The sequence below is a fragment of the Schistocerca serialis genome, chromosome 2 (assembly GCF_023864345.2).
Source record: "Schistocerca serialis cubense isolate TAMUIC-IGC-003099 chromosome 2, iqSchSeri2.2, whole genome shotgun sequence".
Classification (NCBI taxonomy): Eukaryota; Metazoa; Arthropoda; class Insecta; order Orthoptera; family Acrididae; genus Schistocerca; species Schistocerca serialis.
Genome location: NC_064639.1, coordinates 848,834,040 through 848,860,056, shown reverse-complemented (window position 1 = coordinate 848,860,056; position 26,017 = coordinate 848,834,040). Strand labels below are relative to the sequence as shown.

Genomic DNA, 26,017 nt, shown 5'->3' with positions numbered 1-26,017 from the left:
AGCAAGATGGGCCTTAGTCATGGAAGAGCATTACTGAACCATTGAACACCAATCTGATTCTAGGATGAAACATATAGATGCCTTAAGCCATCGTGTGAATGTATTGTTTGGTTTTGCAGGTAGTTTGATAGCTAGAATCAGGAGATCTCAAGAGAATTATGATGATTTAGCAGCAATTAAGAGCATTCTCAAAAACCAGCCCTATGAAAACTTTTTAACGAGAAACAGAATTCTTTTCAAGTTCTGTGACAGAAGAGAGACTTTAGTGGTTCATGCAATATTCATTGTGAAATCATCTAGCTTGTGCAGTTAAGCGAACTGAAGAGGAGGTAAAACAAGATTATTATATAACAGATTTGACTGGAAAAATGAAAAAGAGTTATTTCTAATTGTGTGAAATGTTTAATTGTTAATAAGAAATCAGGAAAGAAGAAAAGTTTCCTTCATCCCTTATTCAAAGAAAGTGCGCCAGTATTTGCTTATCACTTGGATCATATTGGATCACTTAAATCAACGCACAAAACATACAAGTACATTCTAAGTATTATTGATGCACTTACTAAGTTCACCTGGCTGTATGCTGTAAAGAGTACAAAATAAACAGAAGCAATTTGTAAGAAGGAATTAGAGAAAACTAATTTTGGGAATCCAGTCTAAATAACTACTGATAGAGGAACTTGCTGTACTTCACAAGAATTTTAGGAACACTGCATTACAGCAGGAACTGAACACATTTTAATAACGACAGGACTACCTACAACTAATGGACATGTTGAGAGGATCAATTCTATCTTTGGCTAGAATCATTGCTAAGCTTAGTATTGATAGCCATAATGAACAGTATAAGATTGTAACATCAATTCAGTATGCCATAAATTCAGCATACCACAGAACACCATTTGAACCTTTGATAGGAGTTGAGATGCACAGACAGACTGAACTTCACATCAGCAAAAGTATTAGAGGAAGAAATTATTAGTTTATTTGAAGAGAAAGCAGAAAACTGAAAGAACATGATAAGCTGAAAATTGACAATGTGCAAGAAGAAAACTGTGCTAGCTTCATCCATTGTCAGAAGAAAGCTTCAAAGTACAAAATTCGTGATCTGGTGGTAATAAAACGTACACAAACTGTAACACCATTAAAGGTGAAGACCAAGAATCTAGGTCCCTATTGAGTTACAAAAGTTAAAACAAATGATACCTACGATGTATTCTGAGAAGTTGATAACCACACGAGGATCCCAGGACTAAAACTACATGTGCTGAATTCATGCAACCTTGGACAAGTGACTGCTCATCATCCACATTGGATGATTGTCAGGATGACTGAATATGGGATTCGGATGGGGCATTTAAGGGTTTCCCTGCCAACATGATTGGTGACTCGCTGGAGATGCTGAATATTGGACAGTAATTTTGTATCTTTTTGACAGTTCAGTTTTAAAGTTTGAAACCAGGAGACTAATAAATAGTTCTTCATGACAGTGGACACCATTTTTCCTACCAACCATCAGGTAAACTCTTTGTCTGTCACTTTTGTTACGTTTGACACTCTCTGTAATTATCTGACAACTAACATCATCAGTGCTGTAGATACCTTGTAGGCAACTGTAGAACCGAAGAACTGCTGGAACTGGGCAATAACTGCAGGATAACTGGCTGAGTGTGTGGTCATTTAAATAATGCATTCAGCATATAAATGTCATCGTGTGAAGTATTTGGTGGATTCATCTAATAGTTCCAGGTTTCAGCTGTCTCTGTGGTGAGAGACCTAACTATTGGTGGAGGAATGGCCTATTTCAATGTCCTGTTGGAATCATAAAGTAGTTCTTGGTGTGAGTGCAACCTAGGAGACAACTGACTATACCACTTGTGTGGTGCCATATTGTTACTGGCTGGTGTGAGGTGTCCTCTGAAGATAATGCTGTGTATCGCATCTGGCGGAGACACAGCTACAACACATTTATGTGAACTTAATGTATAAGTCACTTCATTCATTATCTAAATTGAAGGTCGAGAGGGAGAAAGGAAAGGAAAGGGAAGGAATTAATGATATCAGCTGCATTGGGACTTTATGTGGAATCAGCAGTGATGAGGGAAAATGTGTGTCGGACCAGGCCTGAAACCCGAGATCTCCTGGTTATGAGGCAGTTGTGCGTTAATCACTGCACCACCTGGACACAGTGTTTATCGCAAATGAATGGACTATCTCAACACACTCCCCCACTGACCCACATAATACCACCTATCTACATTTCCCATCCATGTTCTCCATGCTTGCTAATTTTCGACTCCCACTGGAGTTCAAACATAAATGTATATCTGCACTGAAGGTTGTGGATTCATTGCCCATTGAGGTGAATCAAGTAAGTGTTAATTTTTACTTAACTGTAGGTCAATTTGTAGTGTAATAACACAGTACAGCCCAAAAAGATGCAACTTCGGACTTTTAAAAATGTAGGAATATTTTATGCTCCATTATTGTGCTGGGATAAGAGATGTGGGACTTGTCTTTCTTGAATTCATTGTAAGTTTTTAAAGCATTCTAAAAAAATTATTATTTGGTAATCTTTAGGGTTTTTAGTGTCAGCACATATGCAACTGAAAATTGTGATATGTTGTTACCCAGATACACTTCACTTTTTTTCTACAAAAGTGTCATAAGTGTCATGAAATAATAGTACGGTTATAAACATACCTCTATTGTTATTGCACATACCCAATCATACATTCATAAGATTAGTTGCTTGCATACAAGTTGTATGGCTTGTTAATTTTTTTGATAGAGTTTGTGGTTGTTCTCATGGCTTTTTTTCTGAGATTGCAACATAGGCACTACAAGTTCCATATCCATTGGGTACAATAACTACTCACAGTTTGCTCATGGCAAAGCATCATTACATTTATATAAAGTTCATATCTATTAAAATGCAGGAATGCTGTGCCCTCAGCAAATAATTGGTAGTTCTTGCAACAGAAGAACAAGAACACTGCAAATGCAAATGTAGAAATTTCAGAAAATTTGTAAGTTCTGCTCCAGACTCTCTTAAAACATTAATAGCCATACAGATTGTATGAATGTGTGGTGCCTGTTCTTTCAGGCATGTCCAAAAAACAGACATCACTCAGGATCTACAGCTGTGGAACATATTATGTGAATTGAAGGAGGAGGTATGATCAGTAGTAATTGTTCACAAATCAAGATGGTGTCTCCATTTGTTACTGGTGGGGATTTCTATAAATATTTCAATATTTTTTCTTTCCTGCATATTTCTGTTTTATCCCTCAATGCTGCAGTTTTATATGTTGACATAAGAATGGTGTTTTGTTAACATTGCAGATTGATGTTTGTTTTATTGAGAATGTCAAAAAGTTCTGCAAAGGAAAAGTGATATTGCACACCATTAATCATTTTTTTGTGTACTTCAGACACCTACAAAAATGTCTTATCCTGTGCACTTCTATGCTATTTGTTCCTGTCCATATTGAGTGGTGCCTGCTGTAGTTTATTCTTACATTGTACGTGTGCTCTGTATGTCACTGAATGCTTTTCCATTGTATGAATTTTTTGTGTATTTTTGTGTACTTATTTTGATTTATCCTTCTTTGCACTCCCGATAACAGCTAGCTATATAATGATGAGCCAAAATATTATGACCGTCTGCTTAATAGCTTGTGTGTCCATCTTTGGAATGGAGTACATGACTCTGCATATCATGGATCTGACAGTTTGTTGGTAGATTTGTGGAGGTATGTGGCATTAGATGTGTATGCACAGGTCATGTAATTCATGTAAATAACGGGCCGCTGATCTGCGTACGCAGTGATGGTGCCCAATAGTGACCCAGATGGATTCCGTAGGAATTATATCAGGCTAATTTGATCCCAAGACATCAATGTGAGTTCACTATAATTTTCCTCAAACCACTGTAGCCTGTTTCTGGCTCTGAGACAAGAACATTTATACTGCTGAAAGATAACATCGCCACTGGGGAAGACATGAATCATGAAAGGATGCAGGTGATTTGTAACTATCTGTGTGTCTTTAATTACTACTACAGGTCCCATGCATGCACAAGAGAATATCTCCCATAGCGTAGTGCTGCTCCCACCAGCCTGCGTCCATGATGCACTGCACGTTTTGAGCCACCATTAACCTCAATGCAGGCGTGTGTGGGGATGACCATCAACCTAGAGTAGTAAAAATGTGATTCACCCAAAGAGCTGACATGTTTTCAATGAACTACAGTCGAATCATGATGGTCCCGTGCCCACTACAATCACAACTGTCGAAATCATTGGGTCGACAAGTGAATAGATAGGGATGGTGTGCTGCGGAGCTCCCTATTCAGAAACGTACGATGAACGATGTTCTCCAAAACACTTGTGTGTGAACCAGGGCTGTGATCTTTTGGTAGAGATGCCTTATATCACCATCTATCCTGCTCTACAGAGCAGACAAGCCTCGAAAACACCACTTTCTGTGACATCCAACTATTTGGTGTCTACTGGCAGTTTCACTGTCCCTTCTACCTGTTGCCATGGATGCTCACAACATTAGCACGTGAACATTCGACCAGCTTTGCCATTTTAAAGATACTCATTCACAGGCCCTGCACAATAATTATCTGCCCATTGTCAAAGTCACTTTTCTCAATGGATTTCTCCATTTGCAGCCCATATCTTTGCTAGAGTGATCCCCCATCAGTAATTGCTCCACTTACATACTTTTGTTACCGCAATGCCACCAGGTGGCATACCACATCACGGTGGGCAGTGGTCATAATGTTTTGATTTATCAATGTATATAAAAACACAAATAATGTGCATGTCACTAAACATCACATATTTTGATTGATACTCTAGTATTTCTAACTTTCACCTAAGGTTTCTGGAACAATCCAAAAATTGTAAATTTTATTGATATTCTTGCGAGAGGAAAAGGAAACTTAATATTCAAAAGAGTCAGATCAGCACAAGAGCCAAACATTATTTATTTCACAGGAGTCCAAAGGCGACAACGCCGAGTGTTGGACACGAGCTCAACATATGTGCGTGGTGAAGAGAATTTACACGGTTGGCGACCCCGTGGAGACAGTCTAATTTTTGATCATCAGTGGGAACTTGAAAAGCTGACACGGTTGGAGGAAGTGGAGAGAGTTCGGCACATGTTGCTCCTTAGAGAAAGGCTGGGGATCGACAGGAATCCATCCACAACTTGCAGTCATGACTTCACAAAGTCTGAAAAAGTAAGCCAATTAGTATTAACATCTCTATCCATTATCTATTAAGAACATACTTTAGTACTGGCATCTGTATGTATTATCTGTGAAGACATATTTTGTCAGAATTAGTGGTAGCGTTTGCATATGTGTTTGATCTTAACATTAGACATGAAGCAGCAATATCTGGGCGCAACTGAGACTATTTTATATATCAGATTAAACAAATTATTCTCAAAAGGTAGAGTCATGGGAATAAAAATTGTTATTTTCACAACCAGAACAGGAGTAGACCCTACCCCTTAACTGTTTTGGTCTATGACAAGAATTTGTTTGAATAGTATTGTTGACAGTGATTCAGTAATCATTGATGGCTTCATTTTTCCAGTAGTCATTCCCCATAAACTGTAGTGACCCTTACAGCATTATTATCACTTTGTCCTTAAGTGTATTATGTTAAGTATTGAATATTCAGGAACAATAAAACATGTCCAGAACACTCAGCTTTGTTATTTTTATATGCTAAAGGCTATGGGCTATAATATATCCTACATTCATTATTTTAGTCACATTTTGTCTGTAATTGTGATCTGTTTGTATGCCATTTTTATTAACTATGAGAGGAAGGCAAATGACAAGGAAAATCACAACAGCTGACAGAAGAAAACATGAGACTATGTGGCAACAGCTATAACAGAATGCTCATCTGCCTTATAGCATGAATGGCACACACTATACATTATTTGTAGTGCAGACCTTGATGAAGAAAAGGGAGTATTTCAGTGTTCACCTTCTTTCTAACATTGCCCCTCTAAAAATGCAGCAGATTTTTTTACTGGAATCATTAAGTGACAGTGACTTGTTTCTGTTTTGGTGCTAAATGTCAGAATATTTATGGCATTCATTGCAGAATTAGACAATGCCAGCAGTATATGTTGATAAGAATGTTTATAGAACCACAGAATTAATTTATACAGATTCATAATAAAATCATTCATTTTCTTTCACTTTGTAATACACTTGGCATTTGTTTAAATTACCCAAGCTTAATTAGCATATTTATCATAAGTTGTATTGCGTACGGCTCACAAGTTATTTTTTAAGTCATTTAAACATAACTTATGAAACAACACAGATTTTTGTCTTGTGTAACCAAATAAAACAACAGTATTAAATTATTTTCTTTTTTTGGCAGTGCTCATATTTGCAGCATGTTATTTACACCTGTTTACGAATACAAAATAACTGCATTCAGCCCTGTCACATTCCTGTTGATCAGTTAAAACATTTGAAATATAAAGTAAGTGTCCTGAGTTCACAAGCCATTTTCCGTGCATGTGATTCTCCGTTTGCTACGATTTCGTATGTCACATTCATTGAACAACTCTTTCTGCCAAATTTTGCAGTTTTTTACTTTGCATGGGTTTCAGCTGACTGATCTTTGCTTCCTAAAATCCACATGACAGATGTGTCAGCAGACAAAGATGCATTAATGTCTTCCGCATGTTTCTGGCTTGCAAAAAAAGGGAACGTACAAGCCATAGCCATGTCATTGTTCAAAAGGACAATGTTGTTGTAAGCTACACAGCTTCAGATATTGCCTTTTCTTGGTATTCACCCTCTACAAGCCTTTGTTTATGTTGCTGAAATTGTAAATCTTTTGGTGAACAGTCTGACATTTATCATCAAAACTGAAATATAATATACATGAGTTGCAAGCTTGTTTCTCACTCCAAAGATACTTCCTTTAGAGCTTGCCACCCTTGACGTGAAAACTATTTCAGTCACCCTTCCTTGTAGATATTTTGTAACTAATTCTTACAAGGAATGGCATTATTGAAAGAATTTGTACTGTCATATCACTTTGATATGCAGTCAAGATACTTGTGGATCTATTAATATTTCATAAGGGTAATTCCCAAACTCACAGTGTAGTATTTGAATAAGAATTATATATCATATTAAGATATTGCTCAAAGTGAAAAAAATCATAGCTAGTAATCCAGTGGAGCAGTTCTAATTGCTAACAATGTATTACAGAAAATCACTGGGACAGTTTTATGCTTGTGTTCTCCAGCTACTTTTATTCAAAGGGGATAGTCTTTTACACAATATTATCTCATTTGCATTCCATATTACTCAGAAGTAATGAGTGTTGCACCTAAGCTATTTGTAATTGTTTGAAATACCCTTCCTCAGCAGAACCACAACTTAAAGTGCTTATTGTCTAAGAACCCAAATGGATAAAGCTTTGCATGAACTAATGAAGAAGACATCCCAGCTTTACACTTTTACACTTTTAGATTATACAGTTTATGACACAGTGCATTAGCTTGGGAATTGCTCACATTTATACTATTTTATTTATCTTCTTCTTGACATCTCCCTTTGCAAACCTATGTTCTCAAGCATCATCAGCTGCAAGCAGACATTTACACTTGAAAATTCTGTTTTGTAAATTGTGATGTCTGGTATGAACAACATAGAAAGTATTCTGTATAACACCCCATCCGGAGCTAAAAGTACTTGATGTCCACAAAAGAAACAAGACACAGTAACTAAAAGCTAATGTATGAATGTACATACATACAGAAAACGTATGATCTTCTGTGGTGTTCAACATGATACGTACCTTATCTTTCATTTCAACTATGATAGTGTGTTCCATGGTAAACACAACCAAATAAATGTCAGTCAAATAATTTTTAGAAATCATATTTTGCAAATACACTTTGATGAGTTCACTTGGGGAAGCTCAGGATAATAGTTATAACAAGATTGCAATAGTCTGTTTGTGAAAGATGAGTACTTTGCATATGCATTCGTTTTGGAATTCCGTTAAAGCTATTTGACTAAGGTGTGGAGTTCTATTATTTCCACAATTTGCTTTTGGTGCAGTTATCTATTTTCCTTTATGCAATCTTGGCTAAAAGGTTTTACAAAAAAAATCAACATTCATTGAAAGCTCTGAAAGATTTGAATGTCAACAAGGAAGTAGAACCAATAGCTTGCCCTCCTATGGACTAAAATTGTTTATATAGAAAATTGAGGATTATTGAGTCTGGTATCCAAAATATACTTGACTAACATGATCAGTATTATGGAGGAGAAAGTTGGGTAACTAAATAACAAATCTGTTGAACCATCAATTCAGCATTTTACACTTTTGAAACTGTTGTCTACTGCAGCATATGAACTCACCTAGAGAACTGCTCGATGGGAATTAGTTCACCTGTTGTTATTGTTGTGGTCTTCAATCCTGAGACTGGTTTGATGCAGCTCTCCATGCTACTCTATCCTGTGCAAGCTTTTTCATCTCCCAGTACCTACTGCAACCTACATCCTTCTGAATCTGCTTAGTGTATTCATCTCTTGGTGTCCCTCTATGATTTTTACACTCCACGCTGCCCTCCAATACTAAATTGGTGATCCCTTGATGCCTCAGAATATGTCCTACCAACCGATCCCTTCTTCTGGTCAAGTTGTGCCACAAACTTCTCTTCTCCCCAATCCTATTCAATACTTCCTCATTAGTTATGTGATCTACCCATCTGATCTTCAGCATTCTTCTGTAGCACCACATTTCGAAAGCTTCTATTCTCTTCTTGTCCAAACTATTTATCGTCCATGTTTCACTTCCATACATGGCTACACTCCATACAAATACTTTCAGAAATGACTTCCTGACACTTAAATCTATACTCGATGTTAACAAATTTCTCTACTTCAGAAATGCTTTCCTTGCCATTGCCAGTCTACATTTTATATCCTCTCTACTTCGACCATCATCAGTTATTTTGCTCCCCAAATAGCAACACTCCTTTACTACTTTAAGTGTCTCATTTCCTAATCTAATTCCCTCAGCATCACCCGACTTAATTACACTACATTCCATTATCCTTGTTTTGCTTTTGTTGATGTTCATCTTATATCCTCCTTTCAAGACACTGGCCATTCCATTCAACTGCTCTTCCAAGTCCTTTGCTGTCTCTGACAGAATTACAATGCCATCGGCGAACCTCAAAGTTTTTATTTCTTCTCCATGAATTTTAATACCTACTCTGAATTTTTCTTTTGTTTCCTTCACTGCTTGCTCAATATACAGATTGAACAACATCGGGGAGAGGCTACAACCCTGTCTTACTCCCTTCCCAACCACTGCTTCTCTTTCATGTCCCTCGACTCTTATAACTGCCATCTGGTTTCTGTACAAATTGTAAATAGCCATTCGCTCCCTGTATTTTACCCCTGCCACCTTTAGAATTTGAAAGAGAGTATTCCAGTCAACATTGTCAAAAGCTTTCTCTAAGGCTACAAATGCTAGAAACGTAGGTTTGCCTTTCCTTAATCTTTCTTCTAAGATAAGTCGTAAGGTCAGTACTGCCTCAGGTGTTCCAGTGTTTCTACGGAATCCAAACTGATCTTCCCCGAGGTTGGCTTCTACTAGTTTTTCCATTCGTCTGTAAAGAATTCGTGTTAGTATTTTGCTGCTGTGACTTATTAAACTGATAGTTCGGTAATTTTCACATCTGTCAACACCTGCTTCCTTTGGGATTGGAATTATTATATTCTTCTTGAAGTCTGAGGGTATTTCGCCTGTTTCATACATCTTGCTCACCAGATGGTAGAGTTTTGTCAGGACTGGCTCTCCCAAGGCCGTCAGTAGTTCCAATGGAATGTTGTCTACTCCGGGGGCCTTGTTTCGATTCAGGTCTTTCAGTACTCTGTCAAACTCTTCACGCTGTATCATATCTCACATTTCATCTTCATCTACATCCTCTTCCATTTCCATAATATTGTCCTCAAGTACATCACCCTTGTATAGACCCTCTATATACTCCTTCCACCTTTCTGCTTTCGCTTCTTTGCTTAGAACTGGGTTTCCATCTGAGCTCTTGATATTCATACAAGTCGTTCTCTTATCTCCAAAGGTCTCTTTAATTTTCCTGTACGCAGTTTCTATCTTACCCCTAGTGAGATAGGCCTCTACATCCTTACATTTGTCCTCTAGCCATCCCTGCTTAGCCATTTTGCACTTCCTGTCGATCTCATTTTTGAGACGTTTGTATTCTTTTTGCCTGCTTCATTTACTGCATTTTTACATTTTCTCCTTTCATCAATTAAATTCAATATTTCTTCTGTTACCCAAGGATTTCTACTAGCCCTCGTCTTTTTACCTACTTGATCCTCTGCTGCCTTCGCTACTTCATCCCTCAAAGCTACCCATTCTTCTTCTACTGTATTTCTTTCCCCCACTCCTGTCAATTGTTCCCTTATGCTCTCCCTGAAACTCTGTACAACCTCTGGTTCTTTCTGTTTATCCAGGTCCCATCTCCTTAAATTCCCACCTTTTTGCAGTTTCTTCAGTTTTAATCTACAGGTCATAACCAATAGATTGTGGTCAGAGTCCACATCTGCCCCTGGAAATGTCTTACAATTTAAAACCTGGTTCCTAAATCTCTGTCGTACCATTATATAATCTATCTGATACCTTTTAGTATCTCCAGGGTTCTTCCATGTATACAACCTTCTTTCATGATTCTTAAACCAAGTGTTAGCTATGATTATGTTGTGCTCTGTTCAAAATTCTACCAGGCGACTTCCTCTTTCATTTCGTAGCCGCAATCCATATTCACCTACTATGTTTCCTTCTCTCCCTTTTCCTACACTCGAATTCCAGTCACCCATGACTATTAAATTTTTGTCTCCCTTCACAATCTGAATAATTTCTTTTATTTCATCATACATTTCTTCAATTTCTTCGTCATCTGCAGAGCTAGTTGGCATATAAACTTGTACTACTGTAGTAGGTGTGGGCTTCGTATCTATCTTGGCCACAATAATGCATTCACTATGCTGTTTGTAGTAGCTTACCTGCATTCCTATTTTCCTATTCATTATTAAACCTACTCCTGCATTACCCCTATTTGATTTTGTGTTTATAACCCTGTAGTCACCTGACCAGAAGTCTTGTTCCTCCTGCCACCGAACTTCACTAATTGCCACTATATCTAACTTCAACCTATCCATTTCCCTTTTCAAATTTTCTAACCTACTTGCCCGATTAAGGGATCTGACATTCCACGCTCCGATCCGTAGAACGCCAGTTTTCTTTCTCCTGATAATGACATCCTCTTGAGTAGTCCCCGCCCGGAGATCTGAATGGGGGACTATTTTACTTCCGGAATATTTTACCTAAGAGGACGCCATCATCATTTAATCATACAGTAAAGCTGCATGCCCTCGGGAAAAATTACGGCTGTAGTTTCCCCTTGCTTTCAGCCGTTCGCAGTACCAGCACAGCAAGGCCGTTTTGGTTATTGTTACAAGGCCAGATCAGTCAATCATCCAGACTGTGCCCTTGCAACTACTGAAAAGGCTGCTGCCCCTCTTCAGGAACCACACGTTTGTCTGGCCTCTGAACAGATACCCCTCCGTTGTGGTTGCACCTACGGGTCGGCTATCTGTATCGCTGAGGCACGCAAGCCTCCCCACCAACGGCAAGGTCCATGGTTCATGTACGAAAGGAATAATAATAAAGTACATCCTGTGCTTTTGTATTTAATGTTGAGAGTAAGAAAGGGAAAAACCGTGATTAAAAAGTGTCTCACTAGAACCCAGTGATATTTTTTAGTGCTAAATGTAATTGGATCTTGTGGAATTTTAAGGAAATTAGAGGTTAAATAAAGAGTGATTGATAAGCAGTTTGTGGATCTTACGGCAATAAAATTAGAGTAATAACATCAAAATATAGAAAGGAAATCTCAAGACACTTTTTAAAATAGTACTACTGATATTGTCTTCCTACATTCTCCTTGACAACTTTTTCCTTATATAAAGCATGAGGATCAGAAGCTCAAAAATAGTAATCAGTCCTGGAATGGAAATAAATGAATACTGCCTTCTGGATAGAAAGATATCAACAATTTGGGACACATGGAATAGAATTTTATATGGGAATAAAAGAAGAAAGATGCCTTAGAAAGGTGAATAACAATATTCTAAAGATATAAAATAGAAAATATGTATTACTGGAGGAAATCATTTGTGATAGTTAGGACACAGGAACTCAGAAAACAGAAGAAAGGATTACATAAAACATTGTTTATCTAAAATTCAGAAACCTGCTAGTGTTGAACATTTACATTTAATATCACCCATGTTTTTCAACTTTTTAAACTTTATCTTGTGCTAGCTCTAGTCACAGTGCTTATAAGTTTCTTCTGCCATTGTTATATTATCTTAAGTAGCTATTAATTGAAGTAATTCACAATTTCTACTCCTAAAGAGAAATAGTTTTTACCTTATTTTTCTAATCTGAGCATCATTATAATGATGTCATGAATGTAAAACAGACAATTCAGTTGTTTACTTTCTGTTTTTTTTTTTTATAAAGGAAGTCTGTAACATGGTGGCAAAAGCAACAAATGAAGGCCGGGCAAGCCCTGTAATCCTCCAGCCACCATCTAAGGATGTCTATGAACCATGGGAGATGACTGAACATGAAAGAGAACTGGCAACAAAATGTATTCGGCTCATTCAGGGCAGGATACCTACAAAGGTAAAAATTTATTTAAAGTAGATTGTGCTCAGTATCATTTCTTTCTTACATTGTTTGCATCTCTTTAATTGGAAATTGATTTGCAGGATTTACCAATGGCAAAACATGCAGATCTTTCTCCAACTGAAGAGACTCCTGACATGTCATCGAGTGTTATATCCACCTCATCAGCTGAGTAAGCATCCTGTTATCATGCACATTACGTAATCATTGTGAATATATATTTGTTTAACAAACTTGTTCATAAAATTACTCAAAATGGAAGAAAAATATGAATACTAAAATTTTTTATGAGAGAAGTAGAGCATCTGCTTACCAGCCACCCGAAACAAAGGTCAGCTGGTATAGGACAACACACAGAAACTTAAAACATAACTGAAGACTGACAGAGTCCCAAATGTAAAGCAGGAAAGTGGCAGGGTGCACGTAATGAGTATTGGCTAACAGTGCACTAGGCCATTTGCTTATTGTCAATGTAAATTCCTCTTCATCCCCCCCCCCCCCCCCCCCCCCCCCCCTCTAGAATTTTGCCTCTAGAATGTAATAAAGGTCAGCAATTCTATCTCATATTAGTTTACTCAATTATTTATATTTGATGCAGTTCTTCCTTCAGCATCCAGTTTTAAGTGTCAAGAAACTGCCTACCTATGACTGTTGCAGACTGTGTTCACCGGAAAAAATGAGAGCAGTGGCCCCTGAGCCATTCTGCTGTAACTCAGCATCTGGAGACGCGTCTACACTTGTGCCGGACCAATCGCAACAGCAGCAGACACCAGGGCAGCAGGAAAGTGCAATGTCAACAAGCTCTTCTCCTGGCCTTGTCCTGTATGTTCCAGAAATGGAAGAAATCCGCATCAGCCCAGTTGTTTCCCGGAAAGGCTACCTCAATATCTTGGAGCATAAGACAAATGGCTGGAAAAAAAGATGGGTGGTAAGTGATCCAATCATGACATGTGTAGTTATTAAGATGCTAAAAGACAAAGCAGCTGTTAAAGTCACTAAATCATAATTATTCACTTGTGGTTGCCTCAGCATGATGGTTTGAAAACTGACTGTAGAAGGAATGTTTGTTGCCAAAATTTGATTGTGAAAGATTGTACTGTTGGTGGTCTAGAATTTTTGATCAACATGCTGTGCAACATTTGTAATTGTTTATTTCCACATATATCCACAATATCTTATGGAATGTGATCACAGGATGGTGATATGTGCATTAAAATGTTAATTTTAGCAAATCACTCATTGCTTTCAGTATGTATGGAACTACTTTAACTTATCAATTTAGTTTACTAAAAACTCTCCAGTATATTTTTACTCTACGTCTACATCTGTGTGGTTACTCTGCAATTCACACTTAAGTGCCTGGCAGAGGGTTCATCTAACCATTTTCATACTACTTCTCTATCATTCCACTCTCGAATGGTGCATGCGAAAAAGGAACACCTAAATCTTTCCGTTCAAGCTCTGATTTCTCTTATTTTATTATGATGATCATTTCTCGCTACATAGGTGGGTGCCAACAAAATATTTTCATCTACGGAAGAGAAAGTTTGTGATGGAAATTTTATAACTAGATCTCGCCGCAAAGAAAACCGCCTTTATTTCAGTGTCTGCCACCCCAACTCATGTATCATATCATTGACACTCTCACCCCTATTGCGCAATAACAAGAAATGAGCTGTCCTTCTTTGCACTTTTTCGATGTCCTCTGTCAATCCTACATGGTAATGATCCCACACCATGCAGCAATATTCCAGCAGAGGACGGACAAGTTTAATGTAGGCTCTCTCTTTAGTGGGATTGTCGCATCTTCTAAGTGTTCTGCCAACAAAGCGCAGTCTCCGTTTTGCCTTCCCCACAGTACGTGGTCTTTCCAATTTAAGTTGCTCGTAATTGTAATTCCTAGGTATTAAGTCAAATTGACAGCCCTTAGATTTGTGTGATTTATCGTATACCCAAAATTTATTGGATTTCTTTTAGTACCCATGTGGATGACCTCACACTTTTCTTTGTTTAATGCCAATTGCCACTTTTTTTACCATACTGAAATTCTCTCTAGATCATTTTGTAATTGGAATTGATCATCTGATGATTTTACTAGGCAGCAAATTACAGCATCATCTGCAAACAATCTAAGGGGGCAGCTCAGATTATCACCTAGATCATTTATGTAAATCAGGAACAGCAGAGGACCTATGACACTACCTTGTGGAATTCCATATATCATTTCTATTCTACTCGATGATTTACTGTCTATCATTATGAACTGTGACCTCTCTGAGAGGAAATCATGAATCCAGTCACACAACTGAGACGATGCTCCATATGCACGCAATTTGATTAATAGTCACTTATGAGGAACGGAAAGCCTTCTGGAAATCTAGGAATATGGAATTGATCTGAAGTCCCTTGTCAACAGCACTCATTACTTCATGGGAATAAAGAGCTAGCTGCATTGCACAAGAACAATATTTTCTGAATCCATGTTGGTTATGTATCAATAAGTCATTCTCTTCAAGGTGATTCATAATGTTCGGATACAGTATATGCTCCAAAATCCTACTGCAAATTGAGGTCAGTGATATGGGTCAGTAATTTAATGGGTTACTCCTATTTCCTTTCTTGAATATTGGTGTGACCTGTGCTATTTTCCAGTCTTTAGGAACAGACCTTTCGTCAAGTGAGTGGTTGTATGCGATTGCTAAGAAAGGCACTATTGTGTCTGCAAACCCTGAAAGGAACATGATTGGTATACCATCTGGACCAGAAGCCTTGCCTTTCTTAAGTGATTTGAGTTGTTTTGCAACACCTAAGATATCTACTTTTATGTCACTCTTGCTAACAGCTGTTCTGGTTTCGAACAGCTGTTCTGGTTTCGAATTCTGGAATATTTACTTCGTCTTCTTTCATGAAGGAATTACAGGAAACTGTATTTAGTAACTCCGCTTTAGAGGCACCATCATCGGTAACATTTCCATCGCTATCGCACGGTGACGGTATTGTCTGTTTTCTGCTACTGGTGTACTTTAGATATGACCAGAATCTCTTTGGGTTTTCTACCATATTTTGAGACAATGTTTCATTGTGGAAACTATTAAAAGTATCTCCCATTCACATCCGCACTAAATTTTGAGCTTCCAGGAAACTTAGCCAGTCTTGGGGATTTTGCTTTCTTCTAAATTTGGTATGCTTTTTTCGTTGCTTCTGCAACAGTGTTCTGACGTGTTTTGTGTACCATGGTGGATCAATCCTGTCTCTTATTAACTTCATGCGGTATGAATCTATCTATTGCTATCGATACTGTATCTTTGAATTTGAGCCATATCTGGTCTATACTTACATAATTAGATTGGAAGGAATGGAGACTCTCTCTTAGGAAGGCAACAAGCAAATTTTTATCTGCTGTTTTAAATAGATATATTTTGTGTTTATTTTTAGTCTTTTGGTTGATGTGGTTTTGAGCCTTACTCTTTCGTTTATTCCTTTTATTGACCACCCAATCATCTTCAAATGCCCTAAACCTAAATTTCATTAGTTATTAATATGACATTATTGTTCATTTGTACTATTTTAACTTTTATGTGTTGACTACACATTGTTTTAGTTTTTTATAATTTTTCAAACTTTCTCTATTAAATTCTTCCATTCAGTGTTGGAGTTTATCTACTGCAAAACAAAGGCAGTTTGGCTGTGTTCTGTTAACGTCTGTCATTAAGCTTTTTTTCCGAGCTTAAGTATTTAAAAACTCTCAGACTCCTGAAAATAGTTCTGGTGCAATGGAATATCCTTGCCTGATTCTTCTGATGTCCTGAAGAAGTATGATCAATGCTGTAGCTTTCATATGTATATTCTTCAGGAAGGATAAATAACATGTTTCTCAAGTACAGAGAAGATGTTCTCCATCCTGATTATTTCAGGTATTAATCTGGTTCCTTTGACTCCAAATTTTTGAAATTACCGTTGTCTTTTGTAGTCAATATTTAGCAGAAGTTTTGTGTATCATTTCTGCAAAAATTTTATTACTAATTAGTATTTTTACCTTTAGGTATAAAGATTGTCTTACAGATTGACTTAATAAGTAATACAATTTTGTTGATGAGGTCATTGGAGAAGGATCGGAAGCTTCTGGTTTGCTGGGTCATCAAAGTTTTAATGAGAACCATCCTGACATTCACCAGAAGTGATTTAGGGGCAACTTTGTAAACATGTGGATGGCCAAAAGGCAATTTTAACCCAGCTGATAAATCAATGACTTTATCTGACACATTTCAGGTAGAACCCAACCTCAGATTGTCTGCAAACCAGAAATACAGAGCAAGTAACAGAACGTATAACTATACAAAGACTATACGAAATATGAAACTTAAAAGTATCATCAAAATTAAACAGCTGAAATACACACTTTGAACATCTAAGTGGTCAGATATATAAAGATAATATTTAACAAACAAAGCTCTCATGGCAGACTAACTGACTAGCTACAACGCAATAACCAGGAAGGCAATTTAAGTAATGTCTCATAGTGACAAAACCACATACTTTTTCATCAGAATTTTTTAACATGCCCTAGAATAGAACAGGCATTCTTTTTTAATAAGTTCTGCAGTGATTGTAAAATTCTTACACTTTCTCTGTCAGTTATGCCATATTTGCTGGAATAACTGCTAGTCAGCAACATGAAGGTGTGACAATCTCTTCCTGACATGTGGCAAACTGGAAAAACAACATAAAATATTTCATGGAAGTTTCATTCTGTATCGGCAGTCATTTTTAGGGCAGCCAGATGAAAACTGCTGTACCTACAGGGGTGAGTCTGAGACTTTGGAACAACGGTACCCTGTGCCTGCTGTGGGTGACTTGTGCTGCAGAGACATAGAGCAGTCTACTGTGGCACCCACCTATATAACTGATCAATGGTGAGATGCTGGGGAATCCCCTCCATTACTACAATTGGCTAACCAATTTGCTGACTTGGGCACTAGAGCCTGAGTAATCTTGGATGGGGACCCGTCCTGCTGGTGTGAACTGTCAAGTTTTGCCATCTGCCAATCATCCAAAAACACATTTTTCACTGCAGCAACCAACTCCTCTGATTTTGCAATTAGTGCTACCTTGTCTAACATTGCATCTAAATGTACTAACACTTTAGTCTGAACTGTCCTATCTGGCACCAGCCACACCATGACATCACAAAATAGAGCCTGTGCAGGATATGCTGCATTGTTTACACTCAACATGTCATCTACATCCGAATCTCCCTGTAAGTTGGTTATCTATATTGCATACGACTGCCTGGGATGCTTATAATGTTGACTGAACTGTAAGTGAGCAGTTATCATGTGTATTAGTTGACCACTGTAGTACATTAGTAATGTACTCAACTCTGCAAATTCTAGTTTTTCAGGGTCTGTAAGGAGCCACAATTTCTTTATCACCTAATACAAACTACCACTATTCGACCGCTTGACCACCAGTCGCTGATCTAGTGTAAGTCCATCATCATGCCTCTGGCATCCTGGTAGATAGTACCCATGCATAACCCCTTGCAGATACTCCTGTTATCCCTTGTTCCTTGGTGATTCTGGTACAGTCTGGGGCATTTTTGGTCCTGTCTGCCTCTAAACGGGGGAAGGTATTTGGTATCCCCACCATACTCATATATGTCATACGAGGAGTTGTTCCTGTATGTCATACGAGGAGTTGTTCATCGTCTAAGAGTCAATGTCATATGTGACTGCATCTTAAGTGGTGTTAGTGGCATTGGGCACTGCACTGGGAGGTGTAATTTTCCTGGTGCAACCACGCAGACTCCAAAGTTAGCCACATGCCACTTCTAGCTCAGCTTCTTGTTTCATTCACCTGCACTCACTTGCATTTGCATTGTGAATTCTTCACACTGTCAAGCTCTCATAGTTCTGTGTTTGACCCTGACCATGCATTCAGACTCTCTGCTCACTTACTACATTGATACCATATGTTTTTCATAGGCAACATGCATTGTGGTACTCCACTCTCATTCCTGAGCTTTTTTCCGGAAGCTATCATCTCACTACAAAACATGCAAAATATAGTCTTGATAAATATCAGCATAGTAGAAACACAGACAAGATGACTCACACTATACATTCTATGGAATAAAAATACAAATTTATAAGTTCTACACTCAGACGTATGGGGCTTAGTGCTACAGAGGTTTTTCTCTTCAACGAACCGTTTTTGCTCTTTGGGTTTACATCTAACAGACTCTTAGAAACATTCTATCTGAATTGTTCAGTAATGGTGCCAGTAAGTTGTGAATAATTTATGAATTATAGAGTTGTATGACACTGTTGCGATACAATATTTTGAGACAGGTACATGATTTAATATTTAATCTTTTGTAGGCTGTACGAAGGCCATACGTGTTTATTTTCCGAGAAGAAAAGGATCCTGTAGAACGAGCACTTATTAATTTAGCTACAGCACAAGTGGAATATTCTGAAGACCAACTGGAAATGGTTAAGGTGCCAAATGCTTTCAGGTGAGCACTCCTATTTGTGGATTAATTGAGAGTTAACTTTATGTGAATGGTTCAGTGTAACATTATTATCATTAACATTGATGAAGCCCTTAACTTAATTAAACAGCAATTTATGTACGTAGAAATTTAGAACAAATCCTTGCAGTTATGTACTTAATGGCACCTTTTTCAAGGTGAGTTTTGTTCATGAAGATGAATAAATAAGTAGTTTATGTCTGCGGTAGTAGTAGTAGTAGTAGTAGTAGTAGTAGTAGTCGTAGTGTGGAAGTAAGGGAAAATGTGAAGGCTCTTCTTCACAGTGGGATTCAAAGAACACTTGGTGTTAGTGAGTTAATGAAGGGATGAATGAATATGAGAATTTCTCTTGCTGAACTGTATGTGAGACATTAATATTAATTTTGCATGTACATATTAATTTACAATAGTTATTTAACAATTCGTTATTAAATCTCTCCCTTCCTCTATTCTTTTACAATTGTCTGCGACTTTGTTGGTTATTTGTTCTATATTCATTCTCCATGATTTTACTAAATCAAACACTGCTTGAGTAAGAACAAATATTGAAAGCAGCTGGACACTAATTAATTATTAATGCAATTTCTAAGGGCTGCTTCACTTTATCTGTGTGTACCTTGACATGCTCCACATCTCTAAAAGTATGCCTTCATGTCGATATCAACAGAGTGCAATGACTGAATGAAATGAGCATTGGTAACTTCATACCAGTGAAAATAACACACTTTCAATCTTTTTTTCAGTGTTGTAACGAAACACAGAGGATTTTTATTACAGACTTTGGGAGACAAAGAGGTGCATGACTGGCTGTATGCCATAAATCCTCTGTTAGCAGGTCAAATCAGGTAGGTCAAACTGATAGCAACTTCATGTATTGATTTGTCATTCGATATCTTTTTTTATATTATCATTTTTAATATTGTTGTTTGGCATCTTGGCCATACAGCCAACTCAGTAGTGTTTTAAAAGTTCCTGTTTATGTAGTGATTTTGCTATTTAATATTTTCACTATATTGTATACACACAACTATGCAATATTTAAAACTCGCACACAAAAACAAGACAAGACTATTATTTCCACAATCTGCATTTTACAAGATATCGATATTACCTCAGGACTCCATGGACTGGCAGTTCCTTAATTATTTTGTATTCCATACTCATTACTCACTCCTCTTCCCTTTCATGTTGTGCCACTGAGTGAGGTGCAGAAGTGGTTAAAACACTGGACTTGCATTGGGGAAGAATGGAGATTAGATTTCCATCTAGCAATAAAGACTGGGATTTCTGTAGTTTACTCAAATCACTTCAAGTATATGTGGTTTTTTTTCCATTCATTAGATTATGGCAGTGTTCCTACATTATATTCATCCAGTGAGTTAGTGTCCTGTCTCCAATAACTTCTAGTTGATGGGACATTAAATCCTAACTTTTCCTTGTTCTCATTGGTTGTAATGACAGTCAAATAAAATTAAGTCTGGTATTCAGTCTAGTACTGTATTTTGGGTGTGCTGGTATGCATCTTTGCCACTAGGATGAACCATTGTTGATCCAAAATGTGAGTTCACAAACAACTGGTGGCGACCATGTACCTTTCTCCCCACTCCCAAGGTCCAGTCAGTCATGGAATTGAAGCTTTGTGCAAATGTGTTGCGCAATGTCTCTAGTATGCCTGTCGATCAAGTCACATCACATACCTAAAACAACAGTGTCTCCTGCCAAGTGTGAAGTACATGCTGTCATTCAATGTCTTCATGCTGAGGAGTGCACTGCAGTCAAAATTCATTGACAAGTGAGTAATGTGTACAGTGAAACTTTCATGAGTGTTTTTGAAGCAGGGCATACAGACATTTATGATACAGACCATCAGAGAAGAAAGTGAGTGTCATTCGACGATAGTGTTCAATGAGTAGATCAGGCTATTCAAGGAATTCATCAGCTCACAATTTTTGTGTTGAGTGATTTATTTCTTGAAATTTTAGTGTCAACTTTCTATACCATCATGAATGAGACACTTCAGTACCATGAACCCTGTGTGAGATAGGTTCCCAAGATACTCTCTCACCAACAGAAAACACCGTGAATGGACACTGCCTTATCATTTTTCCAATGCTAACATGATGAAGGAGAAAATTTTTTGAACAAAATTGTCAAAAGGGACAAAACATGAGTCCATTTCAAAAATAAAGAAACTAAAGAGCAATCCGTACAGTGAAAGCATATCAAAAAGTGTATGAGTACTGTATTCTGGGAATAAAAAGGAGTTTTGTTGGTGGAATTCATGGAATGTGACATGACCATCACTACAGCACCATACACCCTTACTCATCAGTGCCTACATAGGGCAGTTCAGAAGAAACAAAGAGAAATGTTGTCATCAGGAATTGTTCTTCTTCCTGAGGATGCTCAGCCACAGACTCCAGTTGCAACAAAGACTCTCCCGCAGCATTTTCGATGGGAAGTGTTTGATCACTCACCACACAGCCTGGAGTTGGCTCCCTCTGATTTTCATCTCTTTGCTCTCATGAAACACTGACAAGGAGAACAGTATTTTGCCACAGATAACGAGCTGCAAACACTGCAACACATGTGTATGTTGGAGCAGCTACTATGTAAAGATGTAGCTGGAAGGCATAGTTAAATATTTCAAATAAACTTTTATCATTTTTCACTGTAGTTTCCATTTTGTGATCAAGTGAACCTCGAAAGTGGGGCGGGGGAGGGGGAATTTTTTCCTCGTACACTAAAAGTCTCATTTTCAAAACTTGACAAAGTGCTGAAGTAGACTTGTTCAATGGTTTCTTACTTAACTGTTGTCTATTTCTTTAACATCACCTGATGGTGTGAGGTGCTCTGAAGTGCACTAGTAAAAAGTGGTAGAAAGTTCTGCTTGAAACAATCAGAGGAATGTTTCACACTTTCTTAGCAATATAGTACATGCATGTCTGCTAAGTTTGTGTGTGCCTACAACATAAACTGTCAAAGAACTGCGCAAGGGAACAATAAGCTTTGAGGGGTGATAATTCAAAGATGATAGCTTAAATTTGAAGTAAGTAACATGGTGCAAATGGAAACAAAATAAATGTTGAAAATGTTTGTTTATATCAGTTCAAAATGATGTGACAGATGAGAGGCGATTTCACGTTGTTCATGAATGACATCTCGTGTTGTGTCAGCTTTTTAAAAGTAAGAGGTCGCTTGAAAATTAAGTGCATTTGAGTTTCATACCTAATTATATAATTCTTAAAGCAAAATATAGCCAATAAAAATAGACAATAAATCTGTTTTAAAACAAGCGATTGCGTATTTCATTTCCAGTGATATTATGTCAATTTTTGTAAAAAAATTTTGCTTGTTGCCTAGTCTTAAAGTCCCATCAGATTGCTAAACAGTTCGTCCTCGCCAGTTTTGTGTTTCAGGGTGGGGTGCAATCTTTGCATCTTGTGTTTTCTGGTGATACCATCACAGCATTCATTCACCTTCAGTATTAGCAGCTGTAGTCTTTCTTGCTGTTCATTCATATATTTAGTAATGTGCAGTAATCTTACATAACTTTATTTCTTTTGTAGGTCAAAACTGGCACGAAGACGGCCAATTGTGCCACCCGTTATTCCCACAATACAGCCAGCAGTACAGGTGACAAAATGAAGAGACTACATTGGCATTTCATGAGCTGAAAGTCAGTTTATGCACACTTCCTTTTGCAAAGCAGTTGCTTGCTTTGTTCTCTGACAGTTTCCTGTCTGATGAATTCCCTAGATGAATCACTGGATACAATTCTGTTAGATTACACTACCCAGAATTTCATTAATGATCTGAGTTTTTTCATGAAGATAATTCTTTTATGTGAGGACATTTCAAAATCCTCTAAGTGGTTATGGACAGTATAGATCATCTTTTTTTACATAAATTAGCTGGTCCAGCAACAACACTGGCAAGCAAGTAAATATTATATTCTGTTTTGTCCTTATTGTTAAATTTCAGTTTGTAAAACAGGCTTAGACACACTTTTCAATATCAGAAGATGTATTTTTGCTACTATAGTGCAGTTAGTGACCATTTAATTTTCTAGCAGTTTGTGAAGTGTGGCTCTGAGGAATGACCAGGAAGTGTATTTAGATAAGCTGTCAGGATTGTGAAAGAAACCCTCTTTGTTTACTATCACAGAGCATACAGATCCATGAATGTATCAAATAGTAGTGTGACTGGTTGGCCAAACTGGTGTTAAGATAATCATATGTAATTATAATTTCCATAATTGGTCTCGATGTTAATAAAATAAAAATTGAACTGTTTTCTTTTGTGCCCTGTGTACAAATAGACTGCATATATTAAACATTTAAAGACTGCCAAATTCATGTACATTACATTTTCTTGCATGAAACACATTATAAAAATTATGAGTGTTGTATAGTGGTATGTAATTAAGATTATTTTTAATGGAAAAGCACGGCATTCTCTTCCTTTCCTTATAGGTCTTTTCTTGGATGTTGATGAGGTTGCTATTAGTAACTACTTGTAAACTTCTGTTTCACATCCAAGAGTGACCATATGACATTTATTATACATATGTACAAATTATATAAAGAAAAAATCACACACTCTTTATACTTCATTTTAATGCTTGTGCTTTGTATCAGATTTGTCTTGGTGAGCAAATGTACGCAGTGTTTCCATATAGACCCATAGGTGTCTTGTAAAAAACTAAAAAATATATGTTATTTATCCAACCAAATGGCTAACCTTACTTCCATTGAGCTACAGTGTTAATAAAAGCTTTATTTCCAAGTATTGTTACTTTTGGTACAGAACATTAGTTTTAGATTTTTTTTCACTATGTGTGTGTGTGTGTGTGTGTGTGTGTGTGTGTGTGTGTGAGAGAGAGAGAGAGAGAGAGAGAGAGAGAGACCCATTTAACATTCAGAATAATTGTGAAACACAAGTGCAGTTTGGGGTTGTGAATTGACTGAAGTATTACATTGTTACTAAAATGGAACAGAATTGTAAATATGTAAAACCATTTTTAAGTTCTTTTAATCTCTCTATATTGTTCAATGTATAATCTGTATGTGAGAAGATATGGCTGTACAAGATAGGTTAGAGACTTTTCTCCATATTATGTGGTTCTTCAATATTTATGTTGTTTGAAAATAGTTACCATTATTTATTGTTAAGGGAGGCTGTTCTTAAGAGTTTTCTGGGTTCACTGTTATGGTTTGGGAAAAACAGTGAACTGCGAAGAAAAACTTAAGAAATGATAGTAGTATGTTAGTGTTGTAAAATTCACAAGTGTATATGAGTCTTTGTATATAATAGTTATATAAACATACTGCTCACTTCAGTGTACATTCAGAAAAGTTGTTGCTAGTAATGAAGGAATCTTAAAACCAGAAAAAGTGAGATGAATTCATGGCACTTCTACAGAACATCTTTTTGTGTAGGTTTGTCTTACATGTATGTGTCATCACCAATGATTGCTTCAGACTCGTATTTGAACATGAAGTTAACTCCAAGACTAGGCATTCACTTTTTCTGTGGTAGTTGAAGCTCTGTTTAACTTTTGTGTGTTGTGAAAATACAGATAAATGGAATCTCAATTTGCATAAAATGAGAAACTTGTTATTATTAAATGTGACACAGTATTACAAAATAACTTTTCCACATCCAAAATGTGCCATAGACACAGTCTTGTTACCAAATTTGGCTGAGAAAATTTTTCAGCATGTAGATGAGGGCAAAGTATTTGTTTGTTTATTTTCACAATACTGACCTGCAGAACATGCAGAGTATATCTATTAGTGTTAAATGTTTGCAGTAAAAGTCCCACATATGCACCATTCTTATCTGCATCACAAAACTGAGACCTCATTTTAGAAACATTGCTCAGTGGAAGTAGGGTCAGTTGGTTTCAACATATTTCATAAACCTACCATGACTTAGTCTTTCACATCACAACTACATTCCATAAAGAAAATGACTCTTATAATTGTACAGTGACCTCAAAAATATGTGAATACAAAATGAGAAGCAACACTCAGATTTTCAGCATGTATGTGTATAAAACTGAAAAAAGATCATCCAATCCAGTGAATAAATAAACATTGAAGAAAAATGAAGGATTTATTAACATACCTTACACATGTCTTAGATTATTGCCTTTGGCATTGTTGATCTGTAAATAAAGTATTTTACCTTGGAAGTATCCTGGACAGTGATACTGGTATTTGAAAGGGCAGTTCATTACATTTCATTCCTTAAAGAATTAACTTTCACACCTTTTGGAAAACAGTATAATAAACATAAAAGTCTGTTTCAATTCATCAGTTATTTTCACATGTAAAATAACATTTTTATTTCTGTTGATGATTTTCATCGTTAACATGTGTTAACTGTTAGATGCTTTACGCACCACAATATTTATTTCAGATGTTTTAATTGCTATATTTTTTATACTTCATAAATATTTTATAAATGATTCTCATAATCATTTAAGGGAAAGTAAAGGCTGTAAATATTTGGATCAATAGATAAATATACAGAGCTGCTAATTTTTTAATGCAGTATAATATATAATGTGAAAATTCCCATAACAGATGTGTTAATTTGGGTTCTCCATGCCACAGCAATGGTATATTTATTGAGATGTTCAGTACTGGATAGGCATTATCAGTATTATTTTTGTTTTTCTTCATACCCC

The 26,017-nt window shown here is 36.9% G+C and overlaps 1 protein-coding gene across 6 annotated transcripts in view; it reads left to right on the top strand.

The window, feature by feature from the left end:
* LOC126458130 (kinesin-like protein unc-104) overlaps positions 1 to 23,615 on the top strand; it is a 376,183-nt gene extending 352,568 nt beyond the window's left edge. For all 6 annotated transcript variants that reach the window (XM_050094968.1, XM_050094971.1, XM_050094972.1 and 3 more), the window contains 7 exons: positions 5,007 to 5,251; positions 12,621 to 12,785; positions 12,872 to 12,960; positions 13,446 to 13,716; positions 19,169 to 19,305; positions 20,064 to 20,165; positions 22,890 to 23,615. In XM_050094968.1, coding sequence (XP_049950925.1) covers positions 5,007 to 5,251; positions 12,621 to 12,785; positions 12,872 to 12,960; positions 13,446 to 13,716; positions 19,169 to 19,305; positions 20,064 to 20,165; positions 22,890 to 22,968 — 1,088 coding nt within the window. In that variant the 3' untranslated portion in view covers positions 22,969 to 23,615. The remainder of the gene's footprint in view (positions 1 to 5,006; positions 5,252 to 12,620; positions 12,786 to 12,871; positions 12,961 to 13,445; positions 13,717 to 19,168; positions 19,306 to 20,063; positions 20,166 to 22,889) is intronic.
* Positions 23,616 to 26,017: the final 2,402 nt, after the last annotated feature.